The sequence below is a fragment of the Mesoplodon bidens genome (genome assembly GCF_964165515.1).
Source record: "Mesoplodon bidens genome assembly, chromosome: 6".
In the NCBI taxonomy this organism is placed as follows: domain Eukaryota; kingdom Metazoa; phylum Chordata; class Mammalia; order Artiodactyla; family Ziphiidae; genus Mesoplodon; species Mesoplodon bidens.
The window spans coordinates 40,837,938-40,858,589 of NC_138162.1; the positions used below are offsets into that span (position 1 = coordinate 40,837,938).

A 20,652-nucleotide genomic window follows, 5' to 3' on the forward strand; every position below is an offset into this window, starting at 1 on the left:
AGATTTTTTCCTGTAATTGATATCTAGTCTCATAGCATTGTGGTCAGAAAAGATAGTTGATATGATTTCAATTTTCTTAAATTTACCAAGGCTTGATTTGTGATCCAAGGTATGATCTATCCTGGATTATGTTCCATGAGCAGTTGAGAAGAAAGTGTGACAACATGGTATTATTAACTCTAGTCCTGATGCCGTATATTACATCCCCACCACTTACTCATCTTATAATTGGAAGTCTGTACCTTTGACCACCTTCACTCATTTCACCTACCCCACCCCTTGCTTCTGGAAACTACCAATGTGTTCTCTGTATCTATGAGTTTTGTTTTGTTTTTTTTTAGAGTCCACATGTAAGTGAGATCATACAGTATTTGTCCTTCTCTGACTTATTTCACTTAGCATAATGCCCTCAAAGTCCATCCATATTGTCATGAATGGCAGGATTTCCTTGTTTTTCATTGCTGAATTTTATGTATATATATCTGTGAAAGAGTGATTTCATGTCCTTCAGGTATATATCCAGAAGTGTAATTGCTGGATCTTATATAGCTCTATATTTAATTTTTGGAAGAACCTCCATACTGTTTTCCATAGTGGCTTCACCAATTTACATTCCTACAATCAGTGCCCAAGGATTCCCTTCTCTCCACATCCTCACCAACACTTTTTATTGTTGATCTTTTTGATATTAGTCATTCTGACAGGTGTGAGGTGATATCTCATTGTGGTTTTTTTTTTTTTTTTGGTACGCGGGCCTCTCACTGTTGTGGCCTCTCCCGTTGTGGAGCACAGGCTCCGGACGCACAGGCTCAGCGACCATGGCTCACGGGCCCAGCCGTTCTGCGGCATGTGGGATCTTCCCGGACCGGGGCACGAACCCGTGTCCCCTGCATCGGCAGGTGGACTCTCAACCACTGAGCCACCAGGGGAGCCCTCATTGTGGTTTTGATTTGCATTTTTCCCTGATGATTAGTGATGTTGAGCACCTTTTCATATACCCATTGGCCCTTTGTATGCCTTCTTTGGAAAAATGTCTATTCAGTCAGATCATTTGTTTTTTTGCCATTGAGTTGTGTGAGTTCTTTGTATATTTTGGATATTAATCCCTTATTCTATGTATGATCTCCAAATATTTTTTTCTTTTTCATTTTGTTGATGGTCTTAATAGCTTCTTAAAGCCAACTGATTTAAAAACAAAGAGGAATAATGAGGGAGGCTGTGCATGTGTGTGGACAGGGAGTATGTGGGAAATCTCTGTATCCTTCTCACAATTTTTCTGTGACCCTAAAACTGTTCTCAAAAAAATGAAATCTTTGAAACAAAAAAAGAAGAATATTACTATACATAATATGGGATATTCACGCTTGAATTTTGGTGATTTTGAATACAGAGATTTTGTCTTAAAGTTCAAATAAACCAGAGGCTTTGAAGGCTAGTCCAAATAACCATAGATTTTCTCTGATACTGTTTCTAAAGAAGGGGGGCAAGTTTGAGAAATGAATGAGATATGAAGAGAAAGCTTTGTGATGCTTAAGCAATATCTAATGAGAGAGCAGCTTGCTTCAGAGAACTCACGGGGCTGTCACAGCCTCTTAGAACCTTGTCAAAGCCAGGGATGATACCTGTTTCTGACCAGAATTTCTGTGATTTTCTATAAGCATCAAGATAGAAGTTTCAGGACTGTCAGAGAACTGTCAAAAGTCTTTTTTTCCCCTTATCTCTGAGGAGCATTGCTAAACACCCTTTAAGACGTCCCATACTGCTTTCAGCTCCCTGTTCTATGATTTTCCTTTTTCTTGAAGTTGACATTTTCCATTTCCAACAGTCACAGATTAGACAAAGTGCAAACTCTCTCCCTTCAGGACATCCAGAACTTTTGGATACAATATATCATCCTTTAAATTCGTGGCTGAGCTCATTGAAATGAACAAGCAAAAAACGCAAGGTAAGGGGCGGGGGACCAGAATCACAGAAAACTGAAAACCAGAGGCTTAAGAGGAGGACTGAGGGAGTCGTCCTGATGGGAGGAGCTGGTCTTGTTGATCTGAGTAAATCAAGGGTGTGGGTTTTAACACCCCTACAGGGTCAGGAGACCCCATCTCCCATTATTATGGGTAAGTCAACCTCACCAAAATTCTACTCTTTTACTGACATAAGGATACATAGACCAGTGGAACACAAAAGAGAGCCTAGAGATAGACCCACACGTGAATGATCGCTTGATTTATGAAAAGGCAATACTGAAGTTTAATTTGTACAGAATGATCTCTTCAATAAGTGATGCTGGTCCAGGTGAATATCAGTATGAGAAAAAATGAACTTGACTCCTACTTCACACCATACACAAAGATTAATTAAAGACCAGAGACTTCACTGTAAAAAGTAAAGTTATAAAGCTCCTAGGAAAAAAACCACAGGAGAATATCTTCATGCCTTTGGGGAAGGTAAAGGTTTTTTAAACAGGACATAAAAAGTACTAACCATGAAGGAAAAGGCTAGTAAACTGGGCTTCATTGAAACTAAGAACTTTTGTTCATCAAAAGACAACATTAAGGATGGACCTAGAGATTGTCATACTGAGTGAAGTAAGTCAGACAAAAATAAATAACATATGATATCACTTATATGTGGAATCTAAAAAAAAGGTACAAATGAACCTATTTACAAAACAGAAATAGGATCACAGATGTAGAAAACACACTTATGGTTACCAAGGGGGAAGGGGAGGGAGGGGTAAATTGGGAGATTGGGATTGACATATACACACTATTATATATAAAATAGATAACTAATAAGAACCTGCTATATAGCACAGGGAACTCTACTCAATACTCAATAATGACCGATATGGGAATAGAATCTAAAAAAGAGTGGATACATGTATATGTATAAGTGATTCACTTTGCTGTACAGCAGAAAGTAACACAACATTGTAAATCAACTATATTTTAATAAAAAATAAAAAAAGACAACATTAAGAGAGTAAAAAGGCAACTACAGACAGATGGAAAAATTTTCAATGCATACATCCAACAGAGAACTCATATACAGAATAAATAAAGAACTCCTACAAATCAATAAAAAATACTGTCAATCTGATCAAAGGAATGGGCAAAAGACTTGAACAGGAACTTCAAAAAAGAGATTTTTTTCCCCAGCTGGTTACTAAACATGTGAGAGATGCTCAGCATCATTAGTCATCAGGGAAATGGACATGGAAACAGCACTGAGACATCATTTACCACTCGCCCCCAACCAGAGTGGCTAAAATTAAAAAGACTAACCATACCAACTGTAGATGAAGAAACTGGAATTCTAATATATTGGTGGTGGGAGTAGAAAATGATACAAACACTTCAGAAAAATTTGACAGCACCTGCTAGTATTAAACATATACTGATACACTATGGCCCAGCAAGTCCACTCCTGGAGTGCACCCAGTATAAATGGGTGCCTGTGTCTGCCAAAAGATGTGTACAAATTATTCATAAAAGACCCAAACTGAAAAAAATCAAAAAGTGTATCAACATAAGAATGGATAAATAAACTGTGATATAGTCACACGACAAAAAGCTACATAGCAATGCAAAAGAACAAACTATTGCTATGTGCAATAGCACAGATAAAATCACAAAGACATATGTTGTGAAACATAAGCCAGATACAAAAGAACACATGCTTTGTAATTTCATTTATATGAAGTTCCAAAACAGTCAAAACTAATTATTCTTTTGACATCCAGATGATAAAGGCCAGAATAGAGGTTACCTTGGGGGAGGTGATAGTGACGAAAGAGGGTATAAGAGAATCTGCTAGGTGGCTGGAAATATTCTATAAATTGATCTTAGTAGTTACATCGGTATGTACTATATATATGTAAAAATTCGTCAAACTGTATAGTTAAGACTTGTGTGCTTTGCTATATGTAATTTAGACCTCAATTAAAAGAAAAATAATCAACTTTCCCATACCTTCTACCACCAAACACCACTGCCTTTATATGTGACAGGGAAGTAGGGAGTAGGGAAAAATATAGAGATTTTAGTGGAGTAGGGAAAAATATAAAGATTTGAGAAAGATAACACTAAATCATTTGTAAACTCCTCTGAGATTTTTGAGAAAAGTGTCATGGCAATGGAGAATACTAACATGAAGTGTATTTTGGGAGTTCCAAGACCATATTGGAGGGAAAACGAGAGTTGAAAGTTTCTTTTTTCCAGGCACTGAAATAAGTTACAGATGGCTTGTAAGTTTGGTGGAGAGGTGGGGGATAAAACCAGAAAAAAAAGTGTAGAATATTTGTCTAATCTTGTCTTGATGTAGGAGAAATTCTGTCTAAACATAAAGACAAGAGAAGAAAATAATTAAGCTGTAATGAATAGTTTAATTACCAAAAAAACTGCAAAAAAATACACTATAAATAAAATTAAAAGGCAGATGACAATTGAGGAAAATGTTTGTAACATATAACGTATTTATATCTTTCATATGTAAAAAGCTATTAAAATTAACAATAATAAGATGAATAACCTGATAGAAAAATAAGCAATGACATCAAACAGGCAACTTACAAAATAAAAAATAAAAATGGTCAATAAATGTATAAAAATTTATTTTATTAATTATACAAAATGGAAATTAAAGCAGATGTCTTTTTTTCCACCTATCAAATTGGCCAAGTTGAAAAGACAATACTATCTTATGTTTATTAGATTCTGCATGGCAACTTTTCAATATGTATCAAAAGTATTTTACCCAATACTTTTATTATTTGGAATTTCTCTTGGGAAAATAATCAGATAAACACATGTTTATGCACTAGATTTTTCATCTCAGAGTCGTTCTGATATTTTAAAACATTTGGAGACATCAAAAGGATAATATAATACTATAACTAACTCTATACACATAAATTTGATAACTTAGATGAGGTAGACCAATTCTTTAAAAAGCACACTACTATTACTCACTCAGTATGAAACAGATAATTTGAACAGCCCTATAATTACTAAGAAAATAGAGTTCAAAAGAGATATCTCTAGGCCCAGATGGTTTCACTGGAGAATTATACCAAATGATTAAAGATTATTCAATCTCTTCTAGAAAAGAGAAGGGAAAGGAATACTTCCCCGTTTATTTTCTAAAGCCAGCATTACGCAGATACCAAAACCAGATGAAGACAGTTCAGAAAGGAAAACTACAGACCAATATCTCTCATGAATAGATGCAAAATCTTCAACAAAATATCAACAAATAAAATTCAACAATGCATAAAAAGAATTATATACCATGAGTAAGTGGGTTTACTCCAGTGATGGAAAGCTGGTTCAATATTCAAAAATTAGTCAGTGTCATCCACCACATCAACAAGCTTAAAGAAGAAAAATCATAGAATTATGTCCATCAATGAAGAACAACCATTTGACAAAATTCAACACTCAGTTATAAAACAAAACAAAACAAACAAACAAAAACTCTCAGAAAGCAAGAAATAGAGGGGAAACTTCCCTCAACTTGATAAAGAACATCTATAAAAAGACAACAGCTAACATTATATTTAACAGTGAAAGACAAAATGCTTTTTCTCTAAAATCGAGAACAAGGCAAAGATGTCCAATCTCACCACTGTTATTCAACATAATGCTGAAAGAGCTAGCTGGGGCAGTGAGACCAGAAAAAGAAATAAAACCATACAGATTGGAATGAAAAACTGTCGATAGGATGGTCCATGTAGAAAACTCCTAAGGAATCTACAAACACCAAAACCAAAGCCAGCTTCCTAGAACTAATAAATGAGTTCAGCAAGGTCACAGGATACAGAATCAACATACAAAAATCAACTGGATTTCTATATATCAGCAATAAACATATGGTAACTAAACTTTAAAATATGATACCATTTACAGTTACTCAAAAAAAAAAGGAATAGTAATTCTACCAGTAATTACTGATGAAAGTAATCAAATAATATGTCTTGTATGGAGAAACATACCATGTTCATGGGTTGGAAGACTTAACATTGTAAAGGATGTTAATTCTCCCCAAACTGATATATGAATAGGTTTGACTCAATTTCTCTCAAAATCCTGGCAAGATATTTTGTAGATATAGATAAGCTTATTCTAAAAGTTAAGACTATATGATATTAACAGAGGGATAGACACATGTTCAATGGAACAGAACAGAGAACCCCAAAATGGTTTCACACAATTTATGGCTAACAGATTTCTGACAAATTTGTGAAAACAATTCAATAGAAGAAGGAGTCTTTTCAACAATTAATGCTGGAGCAACTGTATATCCACAGAGGGGAAAAAAAAAGAACTCAACCTAAACTTTATACTTTATACCAAAATCACCTCAAAATAGATTACAGGTTTAAAGGTAAAGCTTTATTTTTTATTATTATTTTTGGCTGCGCCGCACGGCTTGCGGGATCTCAGTTCCCCGACCAGAGATTGAACCCGGGCCACGGCAGTGAAAGGCCGGAATCCTAACCACTGCACCACCAGGGAAGTCCCTCCTTGCCTTTTGATCACAAGGAAGTAGGGAGGGACGAGCCCTTCAAGAGATACCTGAAAAAGTAGGTTGTGAAATCCAGTCTCAGTTGTGGCTCTGCCCCTCCATCAAGGACATTTGCTCTTCCTTCGTCAGCATGCCTGCCTTGCCCTGTCTCTCTGAATTCCCACTCCCATTGGCACTGTTAGTGCTGCTAGCCAAAGAGAGAGGATTCCTCAAGAAAACATCCAGAACCGTAGACTTGGGAACAGACAGGGGCAGGGTCTTCAAGGGGCAGCGCATGGACGGTGACGAGCTCTTGGCCCAGCTGCCTGGGTTGACTCCATCTCCTCTTGATGTTGGGTGAGTTATCCAGTTGCTCAGGCTCTGAGTTCTTCATCTGAACGATGGAGGTCATAAAGGTATCTACCTTGGAGTGCTGTTGTGCATGTAGAATGAGGTACTGCGCAAAATCAGAGCTCAATGACCTTGGTCGTTATAATCATCAAGGAGCATGGCTTACGATTTTTAAGAGAAGGTGCAGTTTTAGCACTTGGGGATGCTGTTCTTGGCAGGATGGAGACAAATATGTTCAGAAAATAGGGAGAAGTCCAAGAATGGTCTTTGCAATGGTTCAGCTAGAACCGTTCATTAACATGGCAACGCATTTCCTCCAGATGCATTTGCTGTGGCTTGAAATTCTAGAACTGCGTTTCCTTCAGTGGTTCAAGTAGATCTGAAATGCAGGCCTCTGGCAAAGCGTTCTCTCCAGAGACAGTAATGTTTCCCTTTTCTCTTTTGCAGACCTCAGAGGATGAGCCTTCTGAAAAGGATGCCCTGCAGCCGGGCCGCAACATTGTAGCTGCGGGCTATGCACTCTATGGAAGTGCAACACTGGTGGCTCTTTCCACTGGGCAAGGAGTGGACCTCTTCATGCTTGACCCAGTAGGTACCCAATAAGGCAGTATGGGCCTTTGTGCTTTAATTCCTGTCCTCTGAGATAATTTCCTAGTCATTCCTAATACTTGCTTTTGGGGCCAGAGAGTCTAGTTTGGAGAGCCAACAGAATCATCTAAAAACATTAAGAACCTCTGTTCAAGTGAGGGCATTTGAGGGGTTCTACAGAGTCACTTGTAGCAACTCAGGCCCTGTTCTTAAGGAATTTATGACCAAAAAATGCATTCAACTTCTTCGGTTTATGGGAATACAATGACTTAAGAATCCCAATGATGGCAATTTCCAGCCAGAAGCATGGATTCTTTAGAGTAGCACCATCCAATAGAACTTTCTGTGATGATGGCTATGTTCTGTAATCTATACTGTCTGTTACGGTGGCCACTAGCTTCCTGTGCCATTGAACATTTGCAGTGTGGTTAGTGTGACTAAGAAACTGGGTTTCTAAATTTTATTTCTTTTTAATTAACTTAACTAGCCACATGTGACTAGTGGCTACCCTACTGGACACCAGTTTGGAGGACTTCCCCTACTGTACATGTTCTTCCCAATGGGAGGAGTGACTGGTAGAAAGCTATTTTATCAGATTCTGTGTTGTTCTCCACACTTTCCACAATGAGAAAATGCTCAGTAGCAGAAGGGGAAGAAGTACAACCTCTGGGTAGATGAAAAATATGATAGCACAACGCTGTTGGGAGGACAACATAATTGCATAAAGACACAAGAGTTCAAAAATAAAGGGTGAGCCTTCATGGCAAATGTACATTAAAAATGTTCAGGAGAAATTTTGGAAAATATGTGTAACTTATAGAATTTCTCTTTTAAATGCTGGTTGCTTTGCTTATTACTTGTGAACTACTTTGCTAAATATAATCAGGTCTTGTGAAAACTTAAATAATTTTGACCAAAGTCCATTTCAAAATTTCCAGTATTCCATGAAGCAAAAGCTATTGTTCAGTATTTCAACTTAATTTGAAATTACAAATGTTTATTGAGCATCTAGTGTGTCCTCAAATACCATTCTAGGCAGTGGAGGGAGATAATGCACTGATCAAACAAACATTTTAGACAAACACTTCAGGATTTTACATGCTGGTGCATGTGAAACCGCACAACTCAGATTGGGACTTGAACTCACTATCTTTTAATTGAGATCACACACCTGGTCTCAGGTCTCAGGTCTCAGGTTCTTTATGTCTTATCGCAGAAAGAATTCAGTGAGAGACAAAGTGATAGGTGAGAAGTGGATTTACTTAGAGAGATACACATTCCATAATCCATCTCAAAAGGCAAGACTGGCCACAGGACATGGGGTTGTCTTGGAAAATGAGAGTGGCCAAAGCAGAAACATATTCCACAGACAGAGTGTGGGCCATCTCAGAAGGCAAGAGACCCGGAAATATGGGGTGGTTAGCTTTTTATGGGCTGAGTAATTTCATAGGCTAACGAGTGGGAGGGTTATTCCAACTATTTTGGGGAAGGGGCAGAAATTTCCAGGAATTGGGCCACTGCCCACTTTTTGGCCTTTTGTTGTCCTTGGAACTGTTATGGTGCCGGTGGGTGTGTCATTTAGCATATGCTGGTGTATTACATTGAGCTATAAGGAGGCTCAAGGTCCACTGGAAGTCAAGTCTTCTGCTATCTTGAGCCTAATTGGTTCTAACCAGTTTTTGTTGTGTCCTCAATGGCTCTGTCATTCTTTTTTTTTTTTTTTTTTTGCGGTACACGGGCCTCTCACTGTTGTGGCCTCTCCCGTTGCGGAGCACAGGCTCCGGACGCGCAGGCTCAGCGGCCATGGCTCACGGGCCCTGCTGCTCCGCGGCATGTGGGATCTTCCCGGACCGGGGCACGAACCCGTGTCCCCTGCATCGGCAGGCGGACTCTCAACCACCGTGCCACCAGGGAAGCCCCTCTGTCATTCTTTTAAAGGTTGTGCCCTGCCCCCTTCTTTCCTGTTTCACATGTGAGTGGAGGGAAGGGAGTTACAAATTTCAAAACAGTTAAACTAAACTTTATGGTATGGAAATCTGGTAGCTTTTATTTTTTAAAATATTTATTTATTTATTATTTTTTTAAAAAATATTTATTTATTTATTTTTGGCTGCATTGGGTCTTCGTTGCTGCCTGTGGGCTTTCTCTAGTTGTGGCGAGCAGGGGCTGCTCTTTGTTGGGGTGCGCGGGCTTCTCATTACTGTGGCTTCTCTTGTTGCGGAGCGTGGGCTCTAGGCACACAGGCTTCAGTAGTTGTGTCACATGGGCTCAGTAGTTGTGGCTTGCAGGCTCTAGAGTGCAGGCTTAGTAGTTGTGGTGCACAGGCTTAGTTGCTCCGTGGCATGTGGGATCTTCCTTGACCAGGGCTTGAACCTGTGTCCCCTGTGTTGGCAGGCAGATTCTTAACTACTGCGCCACCAGGGAAGTCCATCTGGTACCTTTTCTTTTTTCTCTTTTTTTTTTTTTTTGCGGTACGTGGGCCTCTCACCATTGTGGCCTCTCCCGTTGCGGAGCACAGGCTCCGGACACGCAGGCTCAGCGGCCATGGCTCACAGGCCCAGCTGCTCTGCGGCATGTGGGATCCTCCCGGACCGGGGCACGAACCCGTGTCCCCTGCATCAGCAGACGGACTCTCAACCACTGCGCCACCAGGGAAGCCCCTGGTACCTTTTAAAGTCTAAATTTTTCACATATAAACCCATCAGAGCAAAACGCATTGCTGTGTCGGTTTACTGATGCTCTAATTTCTCCTTATTTTCATAGAAGCAGGAATCTGTAGTTCACAATAATGTTACTGAGCCCAAGCTCATTCTGCTTGCCGCGAGACAGCCAATAAGTTGGGAGGCAAGGTGTTGAGACAAGGAATAGCGACTTTATTTGGAAAGCCGGCAGACCGAGAAGATGGCAGGGTAGGGTCCCCCAGAAACCGTCTTACCGGGCTCTGGATGCCAGTTTCATTTATAGAACGGAGACTGGGAGGAGGTGAGGAAGTGAAGTAAAGAGGCCATTAGTTTTGCCTGTCTTGGATGACATCGGGAGGGGATGTGTTAATTTCTTCACAGGTGGTCAGGGTCAGATTATCTCCCTGTGAGCTGAGCAAAGGCACTTTAGTTTAACATTCAGCCACATGGTAAGGGTTCCCTGTGGCAGGCCATTATGTATGATTATAATAACAAAAGCAATGAAAAGCAAAGGTTAAAGTCAAAGAAACAGATCGAACATGGAGTCTGATTTGGCTCTTCCCTGCTACAATAATACTCTCAGAATAGTAGCTGACAGTTAGACAGTGCTTATTAAGTGGTGGATAGGTATCTGTTCTAGGCAACTTGCATATATTAATGCATTTAAGCCTCACAGCAGCCCTGTAAGGGTAGGTCCTACTATTATTCTCATTTTCAGACGAGGAAAGTGAGGCACAGAGAGGGTAAGTAACTTGCCCAAGGTCATGCTAGTAGCAGTGGAGCCAAGAGTCACACTCAGGCTGTGATAATTGTGATTTATTTATTTATTTATTTATTTATTTTCTTTTTGCGGTATGCGGGCCTCTCACTCTTGTGGCCTCTCCCGTTGCGGAGCACAGGCTCCGGATGCGCAGGCCCAGCGGCCATGGCTCACGGGCCCAGCCGCTCCGCGGCTTATGGGATCCTCCCAGACCGGGGCACGAACCCGTATCCCCTGCATCGGCAGGCGGACTCTCAACCACTGCGCCACCAGGGAGGCCCGATAATTGTGATTTATAAGAAAAAAATAAATTTGATCATTCAGATCGAAACAGGAGGGAAGGGGGCAGGGCACGACCTTTGAAAGAATGACATAGCCCAAGGACATGACTTAAACTGATTAAAACCAAATGGGTCCAAGATGGCAGACAAGTCGACTTCCACTAGACCTTGAGCCTCAGTATATGCTCACTGTAACACATCAGCAAGCTAAATGACACACCCACAGGTGCCATGACAGTTCCAAGACTGACCATAAGGATCAAAAAGTGGGCGGTGGCCCAGTTCCTGAAAATCTCCACCCCTTCCTGAAATAGCTGGAATACTCCTCCCACTCATTAACCTGTGAAATTACCCACCCCTATAAAAACTGACAACCCCATACCCTGGTTCCTTTCTCACCTTCTGAGATGGCCCACACTCTGTCTGTGGAGTGTGTTTCTCTCTAAATAAATCCACTTCTTACCCATCACTTTGTCTCTCACTGAATTCTTTCTGCAGTGAGACATCAAGAACCTGAGCTTCATTAAGTCCTGAAACCAGGTGTGGGATCTCAGTTGGAAGACTGAGTTTTGGCCAGGTTTGAGTCCTAGCAGTGTGGGTTCAAGTCCCAATCTGGGTTTAGGCTGTGTTCGAGTTATGGCACAGGGGTTCAAGTCCCAATCTGAGGTGCATGGGTTCAAGATGACCAAAATATATTCCTCATATATTTGTTATTCATCCATGATTCCTGGCTCACAGCTCCCAAAACCCTTGGAATTTCCTAAGTGTTGAGAGTGCTAAAGGTGTCTTTTGTTATGATAATGAGGTGACTTTTGGAAGGCTCCTAAAGATGGGGGCTGGTTTCTAATGGACCCAACCACGTGATTAGAGGGTTGGGACTTTCAATCTCACCCCCTGGCCTCTGAGGAGGGGAAAGGGACTGGAGGTTGAATCAATTGCAAGCGATTTAATCAATCATGCCTATAATGCCTGTATAATGAAGCCTCCATAAAAACCCAAAGGACTGGGTTCAGAGAGCTTCTGGGTTGAGACTGAGGAGAGAGGTGAGCCTGGAGAGGGCAGTGGAGCTCTTCACCACTTCCCTGTGCATCTCTTCCATCTGGCTGTTCCTGAGTTATAGACTTTTATAAGAAACCAGTAATCTAGTAAGTAAAATGCTTCTTTGAGTTCTGGGAGCCACTGTAGCAAATTAACTGACCTGAGAAAGAGGTCCTTGATGCCAAAATCTTGGCTTTCCTGCGTACTGATGCTGAACAGAAATATGGAGACAGAGTTGTGGAGAAGAAAGAAAGCTTTATTTCTTTGCCAGGCAAAGAGGGAACACAGTAGGCTAGCGCCTCAAGAACTGTGCCCCCCTCCCTGGGGAATAGGGAGAGGTCTTATAGTCTGGGCTCATGGTCAGAGGTATGTGATAAGGATCAAGGCAGTCATAGTCTTGCATTCTTTCTTCTTCAAAGTTTCAAAAGGGTGGGGTTGCTGACAAGATTAGGGTTGTGCAGGGTCTCAGGTGGTCAGGTCTCCTAATCTTGATGAGCTTCTCTGGTCCCTTTTATCTTACCTTAGGTGGTTTCATGGCTGCTCCTTTCTTAATTAGCAACTATTCGAATCTGCCCTTTGGAACTCAGGGAATGTCATGGAGGCTGGAGTCTTGCCTGCAAGGAATGGGAGACAGAAAGGCCTCTATGCCTGGGAGCCCCACAGGGCCCTGCTTGGTTTCATCCTGGGAACCTCTGATTTATGGCCGGTCAGAATTATAGGTGACAACCAGGGTTTGGAACTGGCGTCTGAAGTGTCCCCACTTCGGAAGAGGGCAGACTTCTAGGACTGAACCCTTAACTTGTAGAATTTGATGCTATCTCTGTGTAGGTAGTGTCAGAATTGAGTTGAATTTCAGACACACTTCTGGTGTCCGAGAATTGCTTGGTTGAATTGTTGCAGGAAGGGGGACCCCTTCCAGGGCCCGAGAGTGGGCTCTTGTCTAACATTTGGAAATGAATTGTCCAAGGAGACACGTGCTGACAAAGCAAGAGACTTTATTGGGAAGGAGCACCCAGGTGGAGAGCAGCAGGGTAAGGGAACCCAGGAGAACTGCTCTGCCATGTGGCTCACAGTCTTGAGTTTTATGGTAATGGGATTAGTTTCAGGGTTGTCTCTGACCCATCATTCTGACTGAGGGTCCTTCCTGGTGGTGCCTGCCTCACTCAGCCAAGAAGGATTCCAGCAAGAAGGATTCTGGGAGGTTGGTAGGATCTATATATGGACTAGGGTCTCCTCTCTCCTTTTGACCTTTACTGAATTCTTCCAGTTGGCGGTAGCTTATTAGATCCATGTTCCTTACCAGGTCGTTCTGTTGTAAGATAACTCATGCAAGTGAGTGGTACCTGACCAGGGCGGGCGGTTTCTGTCAGTGGTTCCCTTAAGAGTATGTGTGGGATTCCTCCCGTACCCACTCCCCCAACACACACACATAAACACACACACAGAGGAAGTGGCCTTGGCACACCAATTCACAGGCAGTTTTGTGCTTAACTATTATACCAGACAATTTTGAATAAACTCTCTCAATTACAAGCAAAATATCTCCAAGAACATTCTGAAGTGGTTCTAAGGGTAGCAGGGAGGTGTCTTTGGCTCAGGGGTCCAGCTGAAGGATTCTAGAGACACAGCTCATGCTTTCCACCTTCGGTCACGATAGGGGGGCCCAGTCTGGATACAGGTAGGCCAGACAGTTTGATTACACATCAGAAAGAAGAGACGAACCATAGCATGCTCTCTGCTGAGCTCTCTTTATTAGCCTGAAAACCCTTTGGATCACATCGCCCTACTACAAAGGACACTTGAGCAAGGACCCAGTGTATGAAGCTGAGGACCAGTTTGAAAGGTTGACTTCAAGTCGAAGCAGCTTATGGCAATTGTCACAGGTAGAAGACCATAGAGGGTGGCCAACAGTTTACTCAGGCAGGGCCTCACAGGCCAGAGTTCCTTGGTGGGGCAACAAGAGCCTGCCTGATCTGTGAGTTTGCAGGGCTGGTAATTTGATTTTGTCAGAGCACACATTCTGTTCAGGCACAGAGGGACTGCCTCACGTTAACCAAACTCTCAACTGTGGTATAAGCCACAATGACAAAGCATTTGTTTACAAATAGCAGATATCATTTCTGGGTGACAAGGATATGGTGCCTGATAATCAGGTACCCTCTTCTCAAAGCTGTGGGAGGCCCTTTTAATATTCAGTGGGTGCCAGTGATCACACAGAAAAAGGCATTTATTTTCCAGGTTAGAGTAAGACTCCACAGCTAGTTCCTCCATCCCACAATAGGGAACAACTCTCCAGGGGCCTGAGTGTCTACAGCCCCTGGGGTGGATAAATAAGTGAAGACATTATTTAGACAACAGTATCTGTCTTTGATCTTTGCTGATAAACAAAAAGAAAAGGATCCTGGCTAAACTAAGTAAAGGACTTACTGTATTAATGGGAAAGCTCAGGCCCCAGGCTAGAGATGGGCAGGTCTGGGAAGCAGGATTCACAGGAACAGTCCCACAGGACAGCCAGTCTGGTCTGGACACCACCCCTGATGCTGTGTCTCTCGCTCAGGTTTCAAATGCCAGGGAGGGGTATGTAATTTGCTAAGCTCAGTCAGTTGCCTGACCTTGGGCTAGAGGAGGCCCAGCTTAGAGTCTTCTTAGACTGGCATCCAATGAGAAAAGTTAATTATTCAAAGGAAGTTCGGGTACTTTTAGGACGTGGAACTCCATGCTGAGCTGCTCCAAAGCAACAAATGTCCAGAGCAAGTTATTAAAGCTCATGATCCAGAGACCATCAAGTACTTCCCTGCAACATAAGAAGCTGGTTTACTAGCAAGGGAGAAGGCACTCTGGAGGAACCGTGAGGCATTGTGCTAAGAGGGGGTTGGCTTGGGCTTATTATAGCACTTGGGGTTTTGCTTGATGATTCTAAGGAGTATTTGAGAAAGAGAGGGTCAGTTCTGGATTGGGTGTTGTCTAGATGTGGGTACAATGAATGATGATGTATCTCAGTTTGTATGTAGGAGGTGGGAAGTTTAAAGTGAGGGTAAAGATTCATTGGTAAAGAAGCACTCATCACTCACATTTGGCAGAAGAGAAGCGTGTTGAGTTGTTTTTGCACTTGAGTATCCTCATCATTGTCTTATTTCAGACACGGTCAGTGTGGCCTTGTCTCTTTGTGGGAGTGCTGACGTTCATTAGTAGCCTTCTAGCTGTGAGCTGCCATCTTGGGGGATTTTTATTTTCTCAGTCTTCAAAGTTTAATCAAAACTGATTAGATTTCCAGGGTCTGATTTTCTTCCTAGTGACTTAGAGAGACATCCAGCCTTTCAAAGTGAATCTGCAGCTAGCTGATTACATTCTTAGGGATGAGACTGTCAACACTCTAATTCTGAGGATTTAAAAAACATTTTTTTATCAACTATTCCTCATGCTGAGCGAATACAGTTTCTGATTGAAGGGATTTCTCTTTACTCATATAAGAGCAGTTGGGATACAAGGAACCTTGAATGGTTTCCAACATTGAGTCGTTAAGATAAACAAAATAACTGGGGACTTCCCTGGTGGTCCAATGGTGAAGACTCCATGCTTCCGATGCAGGGAGCACAACAGGTTCGATACCTGGTTGGGGAACTAAGATCCCACATGCCTCACCGTGTGCCACCCCCCCCCCCCCCAAAAAAAAAAGCTGAACTGAATGTGGAAGAGGATGGCAAAAACATTATAGGAAATACAGGATAAATAAATTAAAGAAAAATAACTGGACCCCAAATTAGTGGTCTAACTGCATCCCCCACCTTCATGACAAATCCCATTCGAGTAACTTCTTCCTCTAATTGTTGATGGCCCAAATCTTCCTGAAAACATTAGGAATTAACCGGGGGTGAGAACTTGGGGATAAATACAGCTAGGTTCTTACAAATGAGTAACCTAGCTACGGTGAAAGTTACAAAGGAAATTTTCCCTCTTTTTCCTTTGAATTATTTTATTTCTTGTTATATCACTGCTTGAGCTGCCTGTGCAGGCTCCATATTGTCACTGTTCTTTGTATAACTCATAAAGACATCACTGGGTAGGCTGCAGAGGACCTGACAAACCCCAGGGTTCTTTTAGCAGAGCCACATCTTCTACTGTTCTCTGGTTGTTGGTGTGTGCTGTTGACTTCTGTTTCCTGGTATCTCTCTTCTTCCTGGTGTTTCTCTTCACCTTTCTAGGCTCTTGGTGAATTTGTCCTGGTGGAAAAAGATGTGAAGATTAAAAACAAGGGAAAGATTTACAGCCTCAATGAGGGTTATGCCAAGTATTTTGATGCCGCCACCACAGAATATGTGCAGAGAAAGAAATTTCCCGAGGTGAGTGAAGAGAGCTAAGGCAGAAGCAGGGGGAACACTGTCTCAGTGGGTTCCTGTTTTGGGGACGGCTGTCGGGGCCTGGATGAAAGAGGTTGATGCCCCCGTTTATGGCTCTGGACCATATGAGAATGGCAAACTCTGACTTTCTTCGTAAGCAATCAATATCTTTCATAGCTAAAATTTACGTACTATAGATAATACTCTCCAGGTGAGTTTTTCCAGGAGAAATTGTCTATGAAGAAGGCAGAGACCAATATTTCAAAATCCAGAGTTTCAGGCCAGAGCATCTCCCCTGTCATTTTTTGCTGAGCTACCACCTGTGCTGATTCTGGTCACTTAATTGTATTTAGATGGAATAATTATGTTTAAAAGTACAATTCATATGCTCTAATATTAGGGCCTGGTGTTTACTCCAAGTTTTAGGAAGGTCTTTGGCTTTCAGTGTGATCACCGAGTCCTGGACTTCATGTGGCCACTAATATAGCCCAAACAATCCAGTATGTATGTCTGCCATACAAAGAGCGCTTTTAAGACAGGTGTGGGAAGGAGTCAGAGCATTTTCAGATCAAGAATTGGAAGTCTGACCTACACTGGAAGTAGCTGGAAAAGCAGTGGTGTGATGTGCCAGCCTGGCTGTCCCTGGAAGCCCTTCATGAGCTCCAGGGAGAAAGAGCTCAGGATTCCAGAGGGTCCAGAGCAGTTAGTCAACAGGGTGCTGGGACCTGCCTCTGCTGCCTCAGACGGAGGCTTTAGAGAGTTTTCTTCTTTCTCTGTTCTGTTTGTTCTTTAAGCAAAATTCTTAGAAGTGCAGTCTCCTGTACCTCTCCTTTGCTGTCATGCACAAACCTGTTAGACATCTTAAGGGCAGAAGTAACAGGATATGAATTGTGAGGTTGATAAAGTCAAAATTATTTACAAGTTCCCAGTCTTGGAGATGATTTCACGGTGGTTCCCATTCTAAACTAAAATGTGCCTCTTCTAGAACCCATAAAGGACAATACTTATTTTACCACTGAAAAACCAAACTCGTATGAAAAAAAACCGATAAATCTTTTTGAAGGAGAAGTTGCAAACTGAGAAAAAAAGTAATCACCACACATGACTGACAACAGGTGAACAGTCTGTCTACACAAGGACCTAAATACAAGGATGAACACCCAAACAGAAAACCAGGCAAAGGGCACAATAGTGCAAGTCATGGAAGAGACAAATATCCAGTCAGCAAATGGGAAGATGTTAATAAAAAAGAAATGCAAATTAAAAAGCAGCATCGTTTCCACATATGAGACTTGCACAGATCTAACAGATGAATAGTGCTCAGTGGTGTGGGAAAATAAGCGCTCTCATAAAATGTTAAAGGAAACATAAATACCACAACCTTTCTGGGGGGAGGCAATCTGGCAATATGATTTCAAATATTAAATATTCAAATCTTTTGACTTAGTTAATCCTAAATTTCCCCTGGAAACTGATCCTAAAGAACTAATAGGTCAAATAAAAAAAGATAAATGAGCAAGGATATGTCACTGCAGCATTGTTTATAACAGCAACAAAGGAACAACTGAAGTATTGTATCCATCAGGAAGGATTGGTTGGGGACATCCACAATATTCTAGTGAAATATTGTGCCACACATCTATTCATCCATTAGGAAGGTAAGTGCTTCTTTATATATTGGTAGTGAAACATGTCCACAAAATACACATATATATGTGAACGTATTTATGCACACAGATATACATAGTATGTATGTATGCATAAAATGTCTTAAAAATGTGCCATCTTGTTAATAGTGGTTTCTGGAAGTTGAGGTTATAGGGTTCTTCACTTTCTCTTGTGTGAATATGTGCAATGATCATGTGTTTTAGAAAACGGGTCATTCCAATTCTCTTTGTAGAAATTATTGCAAAAGCATTGTCATTTGAAGAGGCAATCAAAGAGTGTACAACCAAGAAAATTTAAAGGGAAAAAGCATATCAAGTAGTTAATTAATAAAAATATATTTTTTTCTGGATTTTATGTTGTTTAGTATAGTGTGAGTCAGCTTTTAAAAATTTGCAATGTGTTGTGGTTTCTTCTTCTATTTAAAATGAATGTTTACTTTTGCACTTAAAAATGGAAAGAAAATAGATCATTCTGTTTTGAAAAAGAAGTCCCCTTACTCTCCTGTAGTTTTGCCCTGAGGAAGCCTCTCTCGAGTGTGAGCAGGCAGTGCTCCTCCCACACCTCATTCTTCCTGAGGCCATTGCTTGCCTGCAGGATCTTTGTGTTCCGGCTGCCATTCTCCCACACACCGCACCCCAGGGAGATGGGAAGTGGTCCAGGCACTTTTCCTTACCCTCCGCCATTGTGGAAGGAGCAGTCCTCCTTTGCTGTTTGTCTCCTGACAGTAGCAGCTTCTCCTATCCCTGACTGCACTCTTCTATTAGTCATGATAATAGTAGCTAGTGTATACTGTGTCAGACACTGTTCCTAGTGCTTGTTGTGTACTAACTCATTCAATTCTCCAACAGACTACAAGGTAAGTGTTAATACCACAGTCCCCATTTTACATATGAGGAAATTGAGGCCCTGAACAGTCAAGTAATGTTACTGAGTTCAAGCTCTTCTTGCTTGCTGCATGGCAATAGAGGTCAATAGAGAGACGAGTTACTGGGGCAAAAAATAGCGACTTTACTGGGAAAGCCAGCAGACCAAGAAGATGGTGGACTAGTGTCCCAAAGAACCACCTTACCTGAGTTAGAATTCGGGCTTCTTTTATACTAAAAGGGAAGGTGGTGTGATTGGTTGTTGCAGACTTCTTGGTGTCAGAATCCTTTGTTCTTGCAGCTGTCAACATAGGTCAGGTCAGGATGTTCCTGTAAATCTACAACAAGACAAATGTTATTCTCTGTTCTGCAAATTTTGATCTCTATATGAATGGAAAAGTGACCTTTGAAGGTCAGAGCCTTGAGAATGGGCTGTCCTTTATATTTCAGCCTAGAGACAACATTCTTAATTTGTAGCAAAAGCAATGGAATACGAAGGTTAAAGTAAAATAAACAGATCCAATATGGAGCCAGATTTGTTCTTCCTTATTCAGTAACTTGAGTAAAGGTGTCCTTATTTAACTGGTAGAGCCAGGATTAAAATCTAAGCCTTCTGTTGTGCAACAGATCTCTAGAGCTTTTTTTCATCTTGTAAAACTGGAATTCTACCTCCATTGAACAACAATTCCCCATTTCCTCATCCCTGCCCCCATCCCTAGTAACCACATTCTCCTATGTATTTCTATGTGCTGGATTACTTTAGATACCTCAGATAAGTGGAATCACTTAGTGTTTGTCTTTTTGTGACTGGCTTATTTCACTTAGCATAATGTCCTCAAGGTTCATCCATGTTGTAACAAGTGACAGGATTTCCTTCTTTTTAAAGTTTGAATAATATTCCACTGTGTGTATATACCACATTTTCTTATCCACATATCTGTCAATGGACACTCAGGTAGCTTCCACTTCTTGGCTATTGTGAATAATGCTGCAGTGAACATGGATATGGAGATATCTCTTTGAGAGTCTATTTCCTATTTTTTTAGGATAAATACCCAGAAGTTGGAAGGATGTTTCCTTTTTTTTGGTTTGTTTTTCTTTCCTGTCATTCCCTCTTTAACCCTCTTTGCTCCATTGTCTGCCCTTTATAATCCTCTTTTATCTGTTGCCAAATCCAGCCTCATGTTTCCACCTTGTGTTACTTGACCTTTCCATGGCATTTCGGGCTCTTTACCCCTTCCTTGGCCTTGTGTCTGGTTTTCCATCCACCTTCCTAATCATCTTCTTAGCCTCTTTTAGTGGCTTCCACACTTCTGCCTGCCCTTCAAGCTTGGTACAGGACTCTATTCCAAACAAACCTCTCAGCTCACACTTGGTATCCTGCCAGGGTGAACTCATTCAGTCTCTTCTGATGGAATTCAGATATACTTGCTCCTCAGACACCTAGAACTCCACAAGTCCAACTCTGACCCTCCTATCCCCCGCCCCCCACTAAACATACACCCCCAAGCTTGCTCCTTCCTGGTTCTTCTTCTCTTGATCCACACTGCCTCAACCATCATACTCATTCCCAACAACATT

General features: G+C 41.5%; 1 protein-coding gene across 1 annotated transcript in view; it reads left to right on the top strand.

The window, feature by feature from the left end:
• FBP2 (fructose-bisphosphatase 2) overlaps positions 1-20,652 on the top strand; it is a 36,640-nt gene that overhangs the window by 11,359 nt on the left and 4,629 nt on the right. Inside the window, exons 4-5 of the mRNA XM_081238372.1 lie at positions 7,303-7,443; positions 16,406-16,543. Coding sequence (XP_081094498.1) covers positions 7,303-7,443; positions 16,406-16,543 — 279 coding nt within the window. The remainder of the gene's footprint in view (positions 1-7,302; positions 7,444-16,405; positions 16,544-20,652) is intronic.